This window comes from Anser cygnoides, chromosome 18 (genome assembly GCF_040182565.1).
Source record: "Anser cygnoides isolate HZ-2024a breed goose chromosome 18, Taihu_goose_T2T_genome, whole genome shotgun sequence".
Taxonomy (NCBI): domain Eukaryota; kingdom Metazoa; phylum Chordata; class Aves; order Anseriformes; family Anatidae; genus Anser; species Anser cygnoides.
Genome location: NC_089890.1, coordinates 6,093,144 through 6,110,910, shown reverse-complemented (window position 1 = coordinate 6,110,910; position 17,767 = coordinate 6,093,144). Strand labels below are relative to the sequence as shown.

General features: G+C 61.6%; 1 protein-coding gene across 5 annotated transcripts in view; it reads left to right on the top strand.

Annotated features, from left to right (window-relative positions):
* The first annotated feature begins 4,459 nt into the window (after nt 1–4,459).
* The window catches only part of DTX2 (deltex E3 ubiquitin ligase 2), a 33,901-nt gene continuing 20,593 nt past the window's right edge, over nt 4,460–17,767 (top strand). For 4 of the 5 annotated variants that reach the window (XM_066979457.1, XM_066979456.1, XM_066979455.1 and 1 more), the window contains exons 1-3: nt 4,460–4,551; nt 9,418–9,790; nt 13,816–14,401. In XM_066979457.1, the coding sequence (XP_066835558.1) occupies nt 9,487–9,790; nt 13,816–14,401 (890 nt within the window). In that variant the 5' untranslated portion in view covers nt 4,460–4,551; nt 9,418–9,486. Of the gene's footprint in view, nt 4,552–6,865; nt 8,150–9,417; nt 9,791–13,815; nt 14,402–17,767 lie in introns of those variants that run through there. The other variant, XM_066979454.1, reaches the window with a different exon arrangement.

Below are 17,767 nucleotides of genomic sequence, written 5' to 3'. Positions count from 1 at the left end.
CGTGCCCTGGCAGGCATTAACCACCGAAATGCGAGCCGCAGCCCCAGCTGTCCCCATCAAGGTAAATCCCCACTTTCCCTGCAGATCCCAGCAAATAAACCACAAAAACTCCTTCCTTCAGACCAGATGAGACACATTTGCTGCTGGACCAACCCTCTTCCAAAAGTAGTGCCATCAATCCACATACCTGTTCGATATTTTCTTTGCAGTATAAAAAGGGATATATTAAATCCCAGAAATAAAGATTCTCTTCTGAAGTCAAGAAAATTGCTGGCTGGTTAGTTAACAAAAAGAAAAAATAATTGATGAAATGAATGTTGCCTCTTATCCCAGGCAGGAGGCAGCAGGGATAAGGCAGGAAGCTTTTCTTTCAGCGCGGGGGCAGGTGCAAATTTTTTTAGAAAATGACAAAAAAATAAAAAGAAGGAAGAGAAAAAGAATCTCGTCCATCGACAGAGCAGCTCCAGCCTGTCATCCCGTGCCACCCTGGGGTCGGATGCTGCTGCTGGCAGAGGAAGGTTCACGGTTGTGGGGTCGGAAGGTGCCCACGTCGTCCCATTGTGGGGCTGCCCATCCCCTCCTGGGGGAGACGGCCCGGGGAGGGAGGATGAGGAGGGAGGAGAGGAAGAGGAGGACGAGAAAAAGCAGAGAGAGGAGAGGAAGAGGGGACGATGAGCGAGGCGGGATGGGGTGGGACTGGCTCGGGTTTCAGGCTGGCGCTGGGAGCCAGCTGAGCGCCTCCGGGAGCGGGCGGAAGGCATCTGGGCTCATGGCTTCCCCCTCCCCGCTTTCTTGCCCCATTTTGGAGAAGGCAGCAAGGCCTTCATGCCACCACGGGGAAGGCAGCAAGGACACAGTCCCAATCCTGCTGGCACCCCGCAATGCCTGTATCAGGGCCTGTTTGTGCGGGCAAGACACAGGTCCCAAACCCGCAGCGCTCCCCGTGTGTCCCTGGGCATCCCCAGCAGGTCCCCTGCTGGCCCCCAGCCTGTGCTCGCCGCACAAGACCTCGGTGGCACCTGTGCTCCTCATTCCCAAGGGCGAAGTCAAGGAAGGTTTTTCCGGGCTCTCCAAAAATCACCAGATTTGGGTTGGTGGCGTTACCCTGTCTCCCATCCAGGGGAAACCTTTCCCCCCCCCCCTCAGGTGCTTCATGTCTGAGCTTCCAGCCAGGGCCAGCCTCACAGCGCTGCGCACCCGTGGGTCCCAGCTCCTCTTGGAGACCGATGGAGCTGATGGCCACGGGGGCATCCCGCGTTATTTTAAATGGAAGCTTGTTCAACCATCGCTGCCGCAAGAAAAAGCCCATCGAAAGTTTCAACACTCTTGAAGGCGACTGAAAAGGACCGCAAAAACGTGCTGGGTTTTCTTGCGGATTCTTAACCCCCCCCAGTGATTTGGGGACCCTGGTCTGCCTTTGGCTTTGGACAAGCTGAAGCCACAACCAGCAGGATTTCTGCCCCGGCTTTCAGTGCAGGCAGCAGTTGCCTCGCTGCCCTTCTTTGTGGGTCTGCAGGAAGCCCGTGCCCCAAAACGTTTGTGCTTCACCTCGGTACAAAGCAGTGACAACCGCCGGTGACTGCGCCATTACCCACCTGCCGATATTCCTTCTGGTGTTGCAGTAATTAGCAAGTAGGCATTGACTTTTTATTCCCCAGCAGCAGCAAAGTTATAATTAGTCTGCTCATACATGCTCGTTTCAAAGGTGCCTTTTTGGTCTGTTTCGCCCAAACTTTGAAAAACTTTCAGCCACCCCGGCTGCCTGCCAGAGCCCCGGGCTATGGATGGTCGCTGTCACAAGCGATCCGCATCCAGCCCGGGGCCACCGCGAAGCAAAGCCTCCGTTCAGGCAGCCTGAAGATGCTCTGTCCGTGATTTTCACAAATCTGCAGGGGTACAGGGAGAAAAAAGGCTTCCCTCGGCAGTGAGCTGGCCAAACCCCAGGTGTATTTTGGCTGAGGGGAGAAAAGGTTGGGGCCGGTCTGTTCCTCGGGGAGGTGTGAGCCACGGGCTGGGTGCTGATGAGCTGCAGGCTTCCCCTGCTGCTTGCTGAGCTGCACCAGCAGGCTTTCAGGAGCTTGCTTCCTGCTGTCATCTGCATTTTGGGGACAATTCAGCTGGGAGGAGGCTTTGCCGCCAGCAGGATGGGGAAGGAAGGGACAGCACGAGCTGGCTGATGGCTGCGAGACCTGCTGGTGCTCAAGAAGAGGGGACGCGGCACCCCTCCTGCCCACCCTGCCCTGCTGCTGCCTCTCCTCCTGCTGCCTCCCTCCGTCTCCCTGCACAGGATAGGGGGCTGCTGGCACCGCCGGGGATGGGGGCTCCCCAGGAAGGGGGAAACCAAACCCCGTTGGTCCCAGCGACCCAGGAGCTCTGTGAGGTGTAGGAATCCATCCACCGCTGCTCCTGCTCCCTCTCCCCGCAGCCCTTCGCTGTCCCCAGAGGAAAGCAGCCCTTCCACCCGCCTTCGTGGAGGAAGGCGAAACCAGTACGAGAGCATCTCTGGCCAGCCCGTGCACCAGCTGACGGTTGTGTTTAATTTTAACACATTTGTGGAGAGCAGAAGGAAGGGAGGCTGCAGCCCCCAGGGAGCCTCGGCACTGGCGCAGGGCTGCAGCGAGGTGGAGCTGAGGGAGAGGAACCCAGCCCTGCACAAAACGGCCTTTGTTCGCCCGGGGAACCCGCTTCGGAGACAAGGAGCAGCCCAAGGACGCCCCGCTGACAGGCTCCGATGGCCTCAGGGGTGGCAGACGGGGAGCTGGGTCCCTTCTGGGTGGTCACAGCAAGGTGCTCAATGCGGGCGGCTGCTGGGCCGCTGTCTATCCGAGCATTTTGCTGTGCCATCGGGGTGCCCAAACACCGCTGGATGTGTTTCCGCTGGTGACAGCAGCGAGGGCGAGAGCTTCTTCTCTTTTCCCTGCACAGTGCAGGGCAAGACCCACAAAGGTGCCCTGGAGCACCCATGGGTGATCCCGGTGTCCATGCTACAGCCTGTGGGAGTAGACATGAGTCCCTCGCTGTTCTGCGTCCCCTCTCATGAGGTTACCTCTCTGGGTAGGATATCGGGCCCCTGGCAGCAGGACCCTATGTGAATCTAGTCCCAGACGGCCTCAAGTTGCACCAGGGGAGGTTTAGATTGGATATTAGGAAGAATTTCTTCCTGGAGAAGGCGGTCACGCTGCGCGGGGAAGCAATGGCATCCCCATGCCAGGAGGTACTGAAGGGACATGTGGACGGGGCACTGAGGGACAGGGTCCAGCATCGATGGTTGGACTTGATGATCTTAAAGGATCTTTTCCACATTTCTATATCAACCTCTTATCTCTGTGGCCGTGGGGGCCGGGTGACTTCCCACCTGCATCCACCAGCCCACGGAGCACAGCGGCCTGCTCCTGGTGTAGCGCTGGGCAGTCACAGCTCGCGGCACTCCACCCGCAGGCTGCACAGCTCAGACCGTTCGGCGTTGGGGATTCAGGAGCAGAGCCCTAAAATAGGGTGCGGGGAAGGCAGACGGTGGTGGGTGCTGCCTCCCCTGGTGCACGAACCCATGGGGCACAGAAATGGCACGGGATGGCCTGCGTGCCGCCTGCCTCAGGCCTGCACCAGCATCCCGGTGCTGGGGGGACACTGGTGCTGAGGGGACACTGGTGCTGACGGGGGTGCTGAGGGGACGGGGGTGCTGAGGGGACGGGGGTGCTGAGGGGGGGGGTGCTGAGGGGGGCCATGCAGCACTAGGTGGCAGTGAGAAGCGCTCACAGCGCCTGCAGGGTTTGGGAAGGGCCCCGCTCCTCGGCAGGCCGCAGCAGGCCGACACGGCTGGAATTTCTCCCCGACTCCCCTCACTTCGGGCTCGTCCTGCGGGGAAGTTACTCTGCAATCAGCCCCCCCAACACCGCATCACACACCATTTTACGCACCCATTCTGTACCGCACACCCCACATATCACACACTATTTTATACACACACGTCACACGCTGTTTTACGCGCACCACCTCACACACACACACCGTTATCACACACCACTTTACCCACTCACCCCGTACCGTGCACACACTGTATCACACACACACACACACCACACACTATTTTACACACACACCATAGCACACACGCACACTATCACACAGGTTTAAAAACTCACACTCATCACTCTCACCCTGTACCACACTCACACATCACAATTTTACACATGCATCACAATTTTACACATGCATCACAGTATTTTACACACTCACCCCATCGCACCCTATCACACGCACCCCCCCCCCACATCGCCCCCTATTTTGCACGCTCGCCCCCACATGCACACCCCGTCACCCTGTTGTGCACGCACCACACACTATTTCACACGCTCCACTGCACCACGCTCACCCACACGCTATTTTACACACACACACACCATGTCCCACCATGTCACCCCCCCCATCGCCCCCCCTTTCTCCCCCCTCTCCCCCACGCACTACATCTCCCAGCGGGCCCCGCGCCGCGCACGCGCAGTGCCAGGGCCGCCGGCCGGGAAGCGGCAGCGCCGGGAGCCGCCGGGAGCCACGGTGAGGGGCGCGGGGGGGGGGGGGCGGCGGGCCCGGCCCCGGTCCTGGCCTCAGCGGGCTCGGGGCCGGCGGCAGGAGGCGGGCGGGGGGCTCCAGCCCTGCCCGGCCGGCTGACGGCTCCCCTGGGCCCCGCCGTTGCTGGGCCCGAGCCCCCGGTGCGGCCCGGGACCGGGTTTGGGGCCGGGGGAACCGGGGCTGGGGGCTGGGCACCGGCTTTGGGGTCGGGGGGACCGGGCCCAGGCCGCTCGTGTGTCCCTGGGGCCTTGGTGGGCCGGGCCGGGCAGCGCCTCGTTGGCTGCGGGGAGCAGCTCCCCCACAGCCGCCCTGGCGCCGTGTCCCTTTTAAAAAAATATATATATATATATTTTTTTTTCAAAAATGACCATTTAATTCGCATTTCTGCTTCCCCCGCCGCTTGCCCGGTTGGTTTGGGGGCGGGGGGGCTGAGAGGGAGCCCCAGCGAGGGGCAGCTGCCTTGGGTCTCGGTGCCCCGGGGGGGTGCTGGGTGCCCCGGGAGGGTGCTGGGCGGGGGGGTGCTGGGCCCCCCCCAGTAGGGTGCTGGGTGCCCGGGGGAGCGCCCTGAGCCGTCCCGGTGGTCGCCGCTGCCTTCGTGCCCTGCCGTGTCCAGCCGGAGCCCTCCAGGCCAGCCCAGGCCCTGCCGGCGGGTGCGTGGTGCTCGTCCTGCCGGGGCACGACCGGGGCCGGAGAGAAGCTGGCGGCCTCGGGGTGCTGCGGGCGCTGTGCCGCCGGGGCGTCCCCCTGCGGAGGCACCGGGCAGGCTTTTGGCCCGTGAGACCGGTGGGTGAGCGTGCTGGGTGCTGGCTGAAGCTCAGGATCGTGTCCCCGCCCCAAGTAAAGTCTCGCTGTGATCCGTGATCCCCTGCCCTGCACCCCAGGAGGACGCTGGAGCAAGCGAGGGGCGAGCCGAGTGTGGTTCCTCGCCCAGGGGGCTTTCCTGGAGCTTGTTTTGGACGGACGGAGTCCAGGTTCTGGGCGGTCGGGTTTTACTTCTCCCCTGCGTTCGGCTGTTAACCCAGGCACCGCGGTTATCCGCGGGGTCATCCGTCGGGTCCGTCTGCGTGGCCGGGGTCTTGGCAGCGACCTCCCCTCTCCCTCCCGGGTTGCTGCCGGCTGTCGTGTTGGTGCTGGGGGCGTGCGTGTGGGGGGGGGGGCACAGGGGTGCTGCCCCGGCTCCTTTTGGGGTTACGGTGGCGCAGGACTGTGGGGTCCCGGGCTCGTTCAGCCCCGCTGCCTCCCCGTGTGAGTCAGTTTGCGTGGGCTCCCTGCAGCCCTTCCAGTCCCGTCCTTCACCTGCTGTCAGTCTAACAAATCCCCCCTGGTGACAGCCCGCTGAGAAGTTTTTACCAATCTGGTGACTGCGTTTTGCAACCGCAGCCCAGCTCGAGGGCTTTTTTCCAACTGTGGCACGCGCTCACATATCGCTTCGGTTTCTAGCAGCGTTGGCAATTCCGGTTCAGAAGCTTACAAGTGGGCTCGGGGTTTTCAGAAATCATTTGAGGCTCGTGAGTTTTAAGCTCCTGCATTTAAAGCAAAATAAATTTCCGTTTGAGGACGGAGGATTGAGAATTACAGTTGTCTCCCGGATGCTTTAATCCCCCTTGCCCCCACCTGCTCCTCCCCTGCCTTTCTCGGTGTGTTTGGCTGGGGCTCGAGGAGCAGGGAGCGAATTCGGCTGTGGGGAACGCTGAAAGGCGCCCCCCGTTCCTGGGTGAGAAGTCCCCAGCTGAAGCCTCGGGGGCAAGCGCTGCAGCGTTTGTGCCGGAGCTACAGCTCAAAACGAACAGAGCCCGGGTACAAATCGCCTCCTAAGAAGGGGGCGGTCGGCGGGGCTATTCAAGTCTTCGGCTATCGGATTTTGGTTTCGTTTGGGGGCTTAAATAGAAATCCCGTGGGATTTATAACTGGAGGCGGGAGCGCTCGCTGAGCAGGCGTCGGCCTTAGCAGTTGCCGCGGCTTCTGCCTTCCCGTGGGAGGTGTCGCTCCGAGGGGCCCGGTGCGTGCACGCGGTGCCCCCAGGGCTGCTGGTGCCCCCGGGACTGCGCCAGGAAGGAGCTGGGGCAGCAGGCAAGCGGGGTCAGGGGGACGCGGTGGCCGCTGCGAGCGCCCCAAATGTGGCACCAGGCAAGCCAGCTGCGTGCCGCGGCCCCAGCCCTGCCAGCCGCCTCCGGGCTGCGTTAGCACAGCGCCCCGAGCCCCCTCTGCCTTAGTGCAGCCCCCCGGGGGATGGGGGGGGGCACAGAAAAAAGTACAGCGACTCTGCTTTTAGTATTCTTGTGTCTTGCCGAGTTGGCGTTGCGGGGAAGGAAATGCACCTCGAGGCCTCTTCTCGCTGGTGTTTGCCCCAGCTCAAGGACTCGTGTCCGTGTCCCCCCCCCCCCCTTCCCGGTGGCTGTGGGCAGCTGCAGCTCGTGCGGCACCCGGGGACGTGCCCCTGGCTCCTCCCGCGCGCCAGCAGCCCCGGCGCAGGAAATATTTGGCCCTTCTGATGGGGAAGTGGGCGTCGGAGCCCGGCGCGCTCAGAAGCGGCTGTCAGGGCTCACGCGCGGCCGGGCGGGTGCCTTCGCTTGGGTTGGGTTTGCCTGTGCGGCTCCAGATTCAGAGCGTCGCCCAGGGGAGGAGAAGGGACTTGTGGCACCTGCCCCCTCCTCTGCACGAGGTGGGGCGTGAGGGAGGTGGCTTTCGGTGCCCTTCTGCGCGGTGGCTGTCCTCTCTTCTCCATTTCCTGCTGCCGTGCCTCAGGAAGGAAGGAAAACAAGCTGCCGACTCCCTAAAAAAAAAAAATAAACCTCGCTCCGCTCGCGGCTGTAGGCTCCACAGATGAGCATTTGGCAACAACATCGGGGGAAAGTGGCGTTGGCGAACTTCTCCCCTCGTAAATAGGGAGCTCCTGGGGGCGCGGGGCGGCGGGCGGGACAGGCAGCCCCGAGCCCCGCTCTGACGCACGCCGCTCCAGGTGGCGCGTGGATGTGCCGGTGTGAAACCCGCCATCGACCGCACGGGCGGAGGCAGGTGTCGGCTTTGACACCTCGAGTTTAAATTCGTCGCTCTGAGCGGCGAGATAACCCTCTGCGTGCGCCGGGAGGAGGGTGGGGGGAGAAAGCCCGACAGCAAAAAAGTAAATAAAAAAAAGGATGGGTCACAGCGCGCGGGGACTCGTGCGGTGACCCCGAGCCGTTCGTCCCCAGCCCCGGCCGAGCCGGGGGTGTGGTGCGAAAACCTCAGAGCGGCTCCGACGAATCGGCAGCGAATTCCTGGGGAAAGCGTTGCTTTCCTCCGACAAATGCAGACGTGTGGGCGTCTCTGTTCTTTGCTCTCTTTATCCTATTTCTTTTTTTAAGCCAGCGAGCCCCGCGAGCGTGATGGATGGGACGCTCCTGCGGAGCGTGGGATCTTCCCCCATCCGGCAGGGCCGTCATTCCCCGTGCGGATGGCATCCTCCAGTGGAAGCCGCCCACTGCCCAGCCGCCTCTCGGGGGACCTCAGCTTCTCCGCGCGACGGGAAGGAAGCTGGTAGCTCCCCGTTGGCTGGCAGGACCGAAGCGAGCAGTCAACAGCGCGAGACCTTAGGGGGGAGAAGGTGACTTGGTTTTTACAGCGGGATGAGTTTCCTTCATTCACGCTCCTCCTCTCGTGCCCAGCCGCTCGCGAGCACCGCCGCAGGGGGCTCCAAGTGGTCTGCCTGGCGTCCAGGCACCGGGACAGGCGTGTCCCCGTTCTGCCCAGCGTCCCCAAACAACCCGCGTGTCCCCGTGGCGGTGGGTGACACCGTGCGATGGCTTTGGGGCTGCTTTTTTATATCCCCTGGGGGCGAAGAGTGGTGGTGGTCTTTGGTGTCTGCATCCCATGCCCGCTCTGAGTTAGGGTTAGTCGTTAGGGTTTAGTTAGTCGTTAGTTAGGGTTTAGTCTCTGTCCTCTGCGTCTCTATCTGGACGTCTCAAGGCTCCCACCCCTCCCTCTGTTCTTCCCCAAATCATCTCTTAATGGGTTGAGCGGGCTGACCCTGGTTTTCCGCCCCCAGAAGCTGCGGGTAGGTGTGCTGCAGTCTCGGTGACCTGCTGAATCACCGCCCTCGGTGGCGCAGGCTGTTCCTTGTGCCTTTTGTTCCTCCCGGAGCTTCCATATCTGCTCCTGTCCCAGATGGAGCTTAACGTTTGTCTTTCTGTGCCTTGCAGGCTCTCGGGCTCTGCATAAAGGAGTGGCTCCTGGCTTTGTGCGCACCTGTGGTGCTGCACAGGAGGAACCAAGGGACTGATCCTGGATGAAAACCCATCAGAAGCGGGGATGGAGCTGGCGTTGTGTTCCCAGAGTTCAGATCAGCACAGAGAGTTTCTGGAGCTGCTTGCGTAACCGAGGCACGGCCGTGCACGAGCGCTGGGCTCCTGGCGGGGCTCGGAGCGTGCGGCTGCCAGGATAGGCTCCGAGCACGGGCAGGCAGCGGTGCAGGGCAGCCTCTCGCCTTGGCTCCTGGCTACTGAGCATCCGAACTCGGGTCAGGGCTTAGAGCTACATCGATACGGATCAGCAGCAGCCTTGGGCTGGCTTTAGGCAGGTCTGCAGCAGCTCTGGTGTCTGGGGTCGGAAGCAGAGTCTTTCCAAAGAGCTCTCGCTCCAGATTAGCAAAAGAAGTTGCTAGCACTGGCGTGGTGTAGGTGGTGTTACCTCGTTTGCCCTCGGCCAGAGGGTTTTGAGGCTGATCCACTCCTCTGTGCTCTCCTAAATGCACAGTAATCATCTTCTGTGAAAGGCTGAGCTCACTTCCCTCGTAAACGGCTTGTGTAGCTTGGGTTCAGGGCGGGGTGGATTTGGGGCATCATTCTCAGCTCCCTGTGCTCTTTCTTGCTGCAGATCCCCCAGAAGAAGATGGTGTGAAGCCAGCCAGCGCAGCTGCTGTGTGCCCAGACCCGAGGAAGGATCATGGCAGCGGCTCAGGGAGCAGGAAGCAGCGTGGCCGGGCCGTCCGGAGCCCCCGCCTCCGTCCCGGGGCACGGCAGCACCCCGGCAGTGGCGGTGTGGGAATGGCAGGACGAATTCGGCCGGTGGAGGCCGTACCGAGGCAACGTGTGCAGCTACATCGAGCAGGTTTTCCAGGCCTCTCAGCAGAAGGGCCGGCGATCGGGGTCGGGCCTCGTCAGCAGCATCCCGTTGGGACACGCGGATGCTGTCTTGGCCCCCTACGTCATCGACATCCCAAGCCTGACGCAGTTCCGACAGGACACAGGTAAGGGAGCTCCCCTCCCGCGCCGGGATTTCGGCAGGGCTGCTCGTGTGCTCGGGGAGAGGTGGGGCAGGAGAGCCCTGCGAAGCTCTGCTGCTGCTGCAGGTGGTTATTGGCTGGCTGGCACGTCTGCTGCTCTCCCGGCGCTGCCTGCCACCCAGCACATGAGCGAATCGGCGTTGGGAATCCGCGGGGCTGTGCCGGGCAGGCGGAGGTGACTTCCCGAGGAGCCTCGTCGCCAAGACCTTTGGAGCTCAGAGCTCGGGAGGCAGAGCCCTCAGAGCTGGCAACTTTCTTCCCGCCCCCCCCCCGACCCGCGCCCGTCGAAGACCACCGGCACAAAAAGGCCTTTCTGCGACTCCGACCCTCCCGCCTGCGTCCCTTGTTCCCCATGCGGTGGGAGTGCCAGCTGCTTTACCTTGGCACGCCGCCCTGCGCAAGCTGCTCCGCGAAAGCCTGCAGCCCCCGCACGCCGCCGCGATGCTGCCGCAGAATATTTCCCCCCCCCGCCCCCGCTGCGGTCCCAGGCTTGCTCGCTTCCTCCCGGGGAGGCGGGGGTGGGTTGGTCCTAATTGCAGCTCTAAGGCCTAATTTTCACTTTCGTCTTGACTCTCTTGAGGTCACTGAGGCTGAGAATGTGCCGAGGTGACTCCTGTCCTCTCTTGCTCCAGCTGTGCTGAGCAGCTGTAGCTTAGGAAGCAGGGGCAGGGTGCATGCTCTCCTCTCCTGAAAATCCAGGAAGATTCCGCGTTACGCACCCCAGACCAACGGAAAATTCTCCGTGCATCAGTTTTTCCCCCTTTTGCCAGCTCCTCTCCCATCACCCCAGGACGCAGGCAGCTTTTTACTGCGCTGCCCAAACCTCCCGCCAAGCTTCAGAGGTTGGCAGCGCGCGGGCTTCTCGCCAACTGAGGCAAGAAGCGAGCAGTGTCTTGAATCAACCGCAGGATCGGACAGTTCCTGCAGGAAAGGGAAGTGGTTGGAGTGACGAGCGCTCATCGCAGCTGCATCCGTGTTTTTGTTGGAGCTTCAGTGCTTACCGGTGACCTCGAGGTTAGTTTTTCCTAGGACAGTGCCGGGTGAGGAGCTCTCTTAGGTGAGTGTGCTCACAGCTCTGGCTCGGCATGGTCTGGTAGCCCTGCTAGGGCTGGGGCTTCCAGGAATATAGCATGGGTCACGAGAACTGACACCAGCGGCTGTTCCTTGCGTTCTTAATGCCAGCCTGGTGAAGGAACCTTGCGGCTGGTGCTCCATCCACCACCTGGGCAGCGATCCTCCAGGCCACAGCCCGGCTTGGTGAGGTTGAGATCTCAGCCTGGGGGGGCTGGAAGAGGTGTCCCGGTGTGAAAGGGACATCCTCGTCCTTCCTCATGGCTGCAGCTGTCCCTCTACAGATGTCCCGCGTCTTTTCAGTCCCTTGAGAAAGATCTCAAAACACCTAGCAGCGCTGGCCGCTGGGGGATGGTTTGGATTTAGTCTGGGGAGCGGCACGGCGTGGATTTGGAAATGATGCTGGATGACATGACGTCCTCTTTCCTCGGACGAGATCTGCGGCAGGCTTCAATACCAAACGGGCCGATTGTGCTGCCCAGCTCCCCCGCGGGGTTCCCCACCGATTCGGAGGGGTGCTGAGCAGAGCGGCCAGGTCTGTGAGCTCCCCTCCGTGCATAACTGTTCCGATGCGCTCTTCGGCGCGACTGTTGAAAATGCTCTGATATCCCCGTTTTATGGCCCAGTTCTAAGCAAAGCCTTTTCTCTCTGCAGGGCCCTGCCTTAAACACGAGCCTTCCCGAGCGAGCAGCCAGCTGACCTTTGTCATGTGCTGGAGAAAAGAATCCCTGCAGGAAACATCCCCATGAAAAATCTTTAAACAGAGCAAAAAAAAAAAAAAAAATAGGCTGTTGTATTCTGCTCATTAGCTACTAGACAGACAAACGGGCTCTTCAAAGGAAGCCAGGGAGAATAACAGGAAGGCAGTGTTAACGGGGCCGCGTCCCACCGACGGGGAGCGACAGCTGTGCAGGGGGGTCTCGGGGGCAGGATTAGCCTTCAGCTGCTGCTCTGGGCAGATGAGCTGGGAGCGAGGTGAGGCGGCAGCAGGAGCTGTCCCCTCGCCACAGCTGTTTGCCCGCCTGGGAGAAGAATGCCAGCTTCCCTGCCAGCCCCGGGGGAAGGGGGACGTTTCCCAAGAAGCACATGCCTCCGCTCTCGTTGTGGACTCCTCGCGGCTCCTCTTCCCGCTGCTGTTTGGAGGTCTTAAAAGTTACAGGTGCCCTGCGAGCACCTGGCATCCTCCCCGTGCTGCTCTTAGCTTCTGACCGGCCAGCGGGGCCGGGACTGCCTGGCCGATCCGTGAGTCCTGCTGGGCCTTCTGGCACCTTGCTTTGCCCGTGGCGCTCTCCTCTCCGCTGGGAGCACGTTCCCAGCACTCGCCTCTAAACGCAGCGCTGTTCTCACTGTCCCGCTTCCAGCCCCCGTCACCCCCATGCTTCCCCCCTGCTCAGGTCTCCCCGGGCGTGATGTGCCTGGTGAGGCCGCAGACCCGGGCACCCGGTGGTTAGTGCGTCTCCAGCACTTGGCAGGGCTCGGTTGCTGGCTCGGAGCAGTTGTTGCTCGAGTTTGCCCTTGGCCGTGCTCTCTGCTTTCCCCTGCAAAGCGCTGGTTGCTGCCTGGGGAAGGTCGGCTCGGGTCTGCTGGCGCCTTCCACGCCGCTGGCACCTTCCACCCCGACTTCTGCCGGAGCGAGGTCTCGTCCCACGCGAGTCTCTGGGCCCTGGGGCTGAGATCTCAGCCTTCAGCCTGCAGGTGAGGGTGGGAATGACCACGGCGTGAGGCAGAGGGACTCGAGCCAGCGTTCAGCCAGGCAGAGCCCCAGCACGGGCAGCAATCGGGGCAGGCAGCGCGGAGTCCCACAGGGCCGCAGGCAGCGTCCCGGGGCCGCTCTCTGCGGGGTCACGGTGCAGGTACTCGTTTGTAGGTGTGCCCTCTGTCACCTCCATGCCTGGAGTTCAGGGTCATAGCCCTCATGACAGCTTCAGGGGCTTTGTTTTTGTTTTTTCCCCTCTTGGCGCTCTTCTTCTCCGAGCTCCTCCTTTGTCCTGAAGACTCTCTGCGTTCCTGCGTCCCCAGCCTTGCCCCGTGGTGTCCCCGCTCCTCTCCGTGCAGAGGGCTGCGAGGATTTTCCCAGCAGGAGCAGTTTTGCCCCTGCTGCAGGAACCTGGTTTTGCAGCGGTGAGGGCTTCTGTCCTGTTGGGCGGCTCACCTCCTCCTCCTGCTGCCTCCTGCTTTTATAGAGCAGCCGAGCGTGAAGTCACCCCGGAGAGCCGGGCTTCCAGGGGATTTCGAGCTCGTGCTGCTGCTGTAGAGCAGCCTCGCAACAGCAGCGTGTCTGCTTTCATTCCTCGTCCTTTGTGCGAACAGCTGCTCTCTGCAGCTTCCAGATCACTTTGCTGGCTTTTCCTCCCTGCTCCTGCTCTGCTGCCCGGCAGGCAGGAGCCTGGAGAAGCTGGCCCTGTCCTTCCCCTCTCTGACGTCCTTGTCCTGCCCTTGTGGGACTTCACCCACTCCCCAGACCCTCGCACAGCAGCGGCAGGTAGGCGTTCAGCCCCTCAAGTGTTTCTGCAGAGCGCGCTCTGACGGTGTCACGTCTCTATAGTTACTCTGTTGTCAAGGCTGTGGGAGGTTTTTTTACCAGATCTGAGCCTCAGCCTGATTTTTTTTTTTTTTAACGTCAGCGAAGCATCTGTGATTGCTGCGCCGTTGTGCTTGGGTGTGTCGGGGTCCGGATCCTCTCCCCTTCCCTCCCTTCCTCCCCGCAGCGTTTGAACCCGCTGCCAGCCCGCAATCAGATCTGGCCGAGGGACAGAGGGCTCAGAGGTGTTGCGTTTTCTCTGAGCTCATCCCGTGCCGGGATGAGAAAGTCCATTCGTGCCTCCAGTTAGCCACCGCAGCCCGGTGTAGGAACGAGTCACGGAAGGAGACCCCCCCCTGACTTCTCCGCTCACGCTGACTTTCCCCTCTCCCCCCAGGGACGATGCGGGCGGTCCGCAGGCACCTCTTCCCCGGGAGCTCGGCGGCGGGGCAGGGCATCGTCTGGGAGTGGCAGAACGACGAAGGCGGCTGGTCCCCCTACGAGATGAGCGTCTGCGAGGTCCTGGAGCAGGCCCGTGCCACCAACCACCAGCGGGTCGATCTCGCGCCCTTCGGCTACAACTACGACGTCGACCTGGTGGCCCAGGTCCAGACCAACAAGACCACGAGGTTCCGCCGCAGCGTGCAGCGGCGCTTGGACTCCCCGTACCCGGTGACGTCCGCCTCGGCCCCCGGCCACGCGGGGCTGGGTTGCTCATGCCAGCAGTGCTGGCTCAACGGGGGGACTGGCCCCATCACCACGCGGTCCCGGCACTCCGTGACAAACTTCCCCAACTCCTCCGCCACGCACCAGGTTTCCGGCAGGACGACGTCCGCGACTTCTGCCGGCGTGGGCTTTGTGCCCTACAACAAACCGACTTTGTCGGCGGCGAGGTCGACGCCGAGACTCAACGCGCAGAGCACCTGGGCTTTGCCTCAAGCTGGGGGCCCCAGCACGGGACTGTCTGCGCCGAACGGAGTCAGGTACAGCCCCCAGTTCGCCTTTAAATGCTGCGTGCGTGCCCGAGAGCCCCGCTGTGCTCAGGTCTTCGTTTAGGAGCCTCTCTGTCCCAGGGGACCGCACAAGGGTCTTCTCCCTGCGAGGGAGATCTTCGTGCCTTTGTGTCCGATGGATGAGGAAGCTTCCCCTCTGCTTTCTCTCTTCTCCCACTCAAAATTATTCTCTGTCAGCCGTGAAAGTCCCCCGAGCCGCTGGGGGAAGTAGTCAGGTGGAGATACTAGAGGCTAGAGGAAATGCAGGTGGTTGGTAGCGCTTCTGTCCGTCTGAAAGCAATTTTGAGGGGAGACTGAGCAAATGAAAAGGGGATTTGTGAACATTCCTATTTAATTCAAAACGCACGGCAAATGTGGAGTGGAAAACTGCCCCGTTCAAAGCTCTTCCCCCTCAAGGAGGCCCTGCAGGACTCGCTGCATGTGGCCAAGACCTCCCACGTTCTCTGACACAATTAGGAAGTCCACGTTTGACATCTCTAATGAGAACAAAGAGGGGACAAGGGTGCTGTGGGGCTTCACTGCCACGCTAGAGGCCCTGAAGCACGCACGCATCTCGCAGCACAGGATTTTAGCTCCTGCTGGGAAGCGGCCGGAGCCGAAGGAGGGCTGTGTCTGCGCCGTGCTGCTGTGGGAGGCAGGGCTTTGGTTCTCCCCGGGCCTTTGGGTGCTGCGAGCTAAAAGAAAAGCGACATCTCCTGGGCTCACCCTGCGGCCCCGCTCCTCTCCTCTGTGTGGGCTGCTTGGGGGGGCTGCTGCGGGTTACCCCGGGGGCAGCAGCTCCAGCCGGGGCTGTCAGCGTCTCCCTTGCAGAGTGGCCCTTCCCTCCACCTCGTAGGGGCAGCCTCTGTAACCCAAACCAAGCAGGATATTCACAGAGAGGCTTTCAGTCTTAACTCTTTCTGCACGCAGGGCTTTTTCTAGCTCAAGGCTTTTGGGGTCTGTCTTATTCCCAAGAGCTGGTGATAACGCGTGCGCTGGGCATCTCCCAGCTACAGTCACGTCAACCTGAGGCCGCACTGAGGGCTCTCTGGTTGTAAACCACCGTCAGGGTGTAGAGCGGTGCGCACGCTTTGCTAGAAATAAGTCAGGCGCTGCAACGCTGAGCATCTGAGAAACTCGAGGCAAACTTGTCAGGGTTGATTTACCTGTCCGAGCCAGCCCAAGGAGATGCGCAGATAAGAGATCAGAAGGGCGGTGGAAGCTCATTCCGCTAATTGCATGCGGCACAAGTTTATTTTGAACCTCGTTTGTATCTTAAGCAAGGAAGCTCCCTTGATGAGTCTCTCTCCTTGGAGATCTTCAAAAGCCGAGGACAGGACCTGTGCAAGAAGCTCCCGGTGGCCGTGCTTGGCCAGGGCGTTGGACCAGATGGCCTGCAGAGCTCCCGGCCACGCTTACCTCTCTGTCTGATCTTCAGGTGGTTTTCTCAGCACGACAGGCCTTTCCCTCTCGGGGGTGATCTGAATACAGCGACTTCCCACACCTCGTTCTTCTTTCTCACGGTGCTCCCTTTGCACCTGGTGACTGTGCACGGCATCTCGTGCATCCGCGGTGTTTCTCTGCTCCCCTCACCCTTGGACGGGGCACAGAACCGGAGCTCAGCACCGAGCAGGGCTCTTGCTGCCTCCCGCAGCAGCTGCCAAACCCCGCTTCTTGCAGGGTTGGTGCACGGTGCTGTCACCCTGCCTGGGGCCAGCGTCTGTCCCCAGAGCATAAACACCCGTGTGGCTTGCAGAGTGACTCCTGGGGTGGGAAGAGCTGGCCAAAACGAGAGCAAAATGCTGCTGTGGTTGCCCTGCAAGGCTCTGGCTGGAGCCGATAAGGCGCTGTGGTGCCCTGCTGGGTGCTGAGCGGGGAGCTGGAGTCCTGCAGCGTTACCTTCCCACGGGCTCTGTCCTTTGCCCTGCCAGACAAATGCATGTGGGGGGACGATCTCAGTCTTCCAGTGCCGTTCCGGTACGTGGAGGGGACTCGGCGCCAGCTCGAGATAGCTCTTCCCCTTTCTTTCCATGCCGTGAGCTGGAAATACTGCGGGGCCGGTGTGATTGCTCTTGGCTGGGGTTACGTTCCCAGGCTCGTGGAGCCGTGTTCCAGCAGAAAATACCCTCATTTCTGTGAATTAGGGGAAACCTGAGTAGCACGCTCTAACAATGTGTTTCATTTAATTCCGAAGCCCGGAACATTCCGGAGTTATTGTATCCACTGGGTTCCCTGCCTTTCCCCCTCGGCTGCGCTCCTTGGGCTGCCTCGTTCCTCTCCCATTGCTCCTCGCTGCATGGGGAGCTTTGTGGCTATGGAGGCGAGGCGCTAATTATCCTGCGCTAATTACTCCAGGGAGGGTTTGCATCTGTGTCCAGCGTGCAGCTTTGCTGGGGTTCCTCCTGGCTGGGACACGCAGGCCCTGCGGCCGGTGCTCGGGCGCAGAGCTGGCAGCGGGGCCACATCCCAGCGGCGTGAGCCCCGCGCGGGGCCAAAACCTTGTCCCGGGGCCTCGGGGCTGCGCGGGCTGGCCCTGGAAGCGGCTGTCTGGCTGCCAGCACCTCCGGCTGCCTGGGAATGGCAGCGAAATGGCAGCGAAATGGCAGCCAGCCCCCTTCCAGCCCCGGGGCTCCGAGAAGAGACGGACGGGTGACTTGTGGTCTGGAAGGACGCCTGCACAGGAGCCTCGTGGCACTGAGCTGCTGCCGCTGCTCCTTGGCCCTCGCCGCAGCTCGCACAAGCGTTCGTCGGCAGAGCAAGGCCTGGGCTGCGGGGAAGGGAGCAGCGGGGTTGGATGGGGATTCTCCAGTGTCTAATAGAGGTTGTGCTGTGCGTGCCCCGCAGCACCCCTGGCAGGCTGCTGGCTGTTACGGAACCGCTCGTCATCGCAGGGCTGCCCCAGCCCCTGCCTCGCTGCAGCTGAGCTGTTCCTGGCGGCTCAAATGCTACTGGAAATGGAAAGACAGGGCAGTTATACACCCCCGGTTATACACACCTGGTTAAATACATCCAGTGCAGAAGGAAGCACGGCAGAAAATGGCAGCACAGAAGAAAACCTCTCTCCTGCAGGCCTCGGAAAGAGGTGTAGTTCCTCCTGGAAAGCTGCCTGCCTCCCTGGGTGGCTGTGACAGTTATTCCCAAGGTGCAGGCGGGCATAGCCCCCGGGGCAGGCGGCACGGGCATGTCTGAGCTGCGGCAGCACCAGGAAGCGTTTCCCGCTTGCTGCGGGCTGGGGCACGGGTGCAGGGGTGAGAGAGGGTGGAGCTGGGGCACTGCAAGCTGCGGCTTCAATTCCCCCTGCTCTCAGGGGGGTCAAAGTCTGCGAAACCCAGCGAGGAGCGTCGCCTGGAGCGAGCC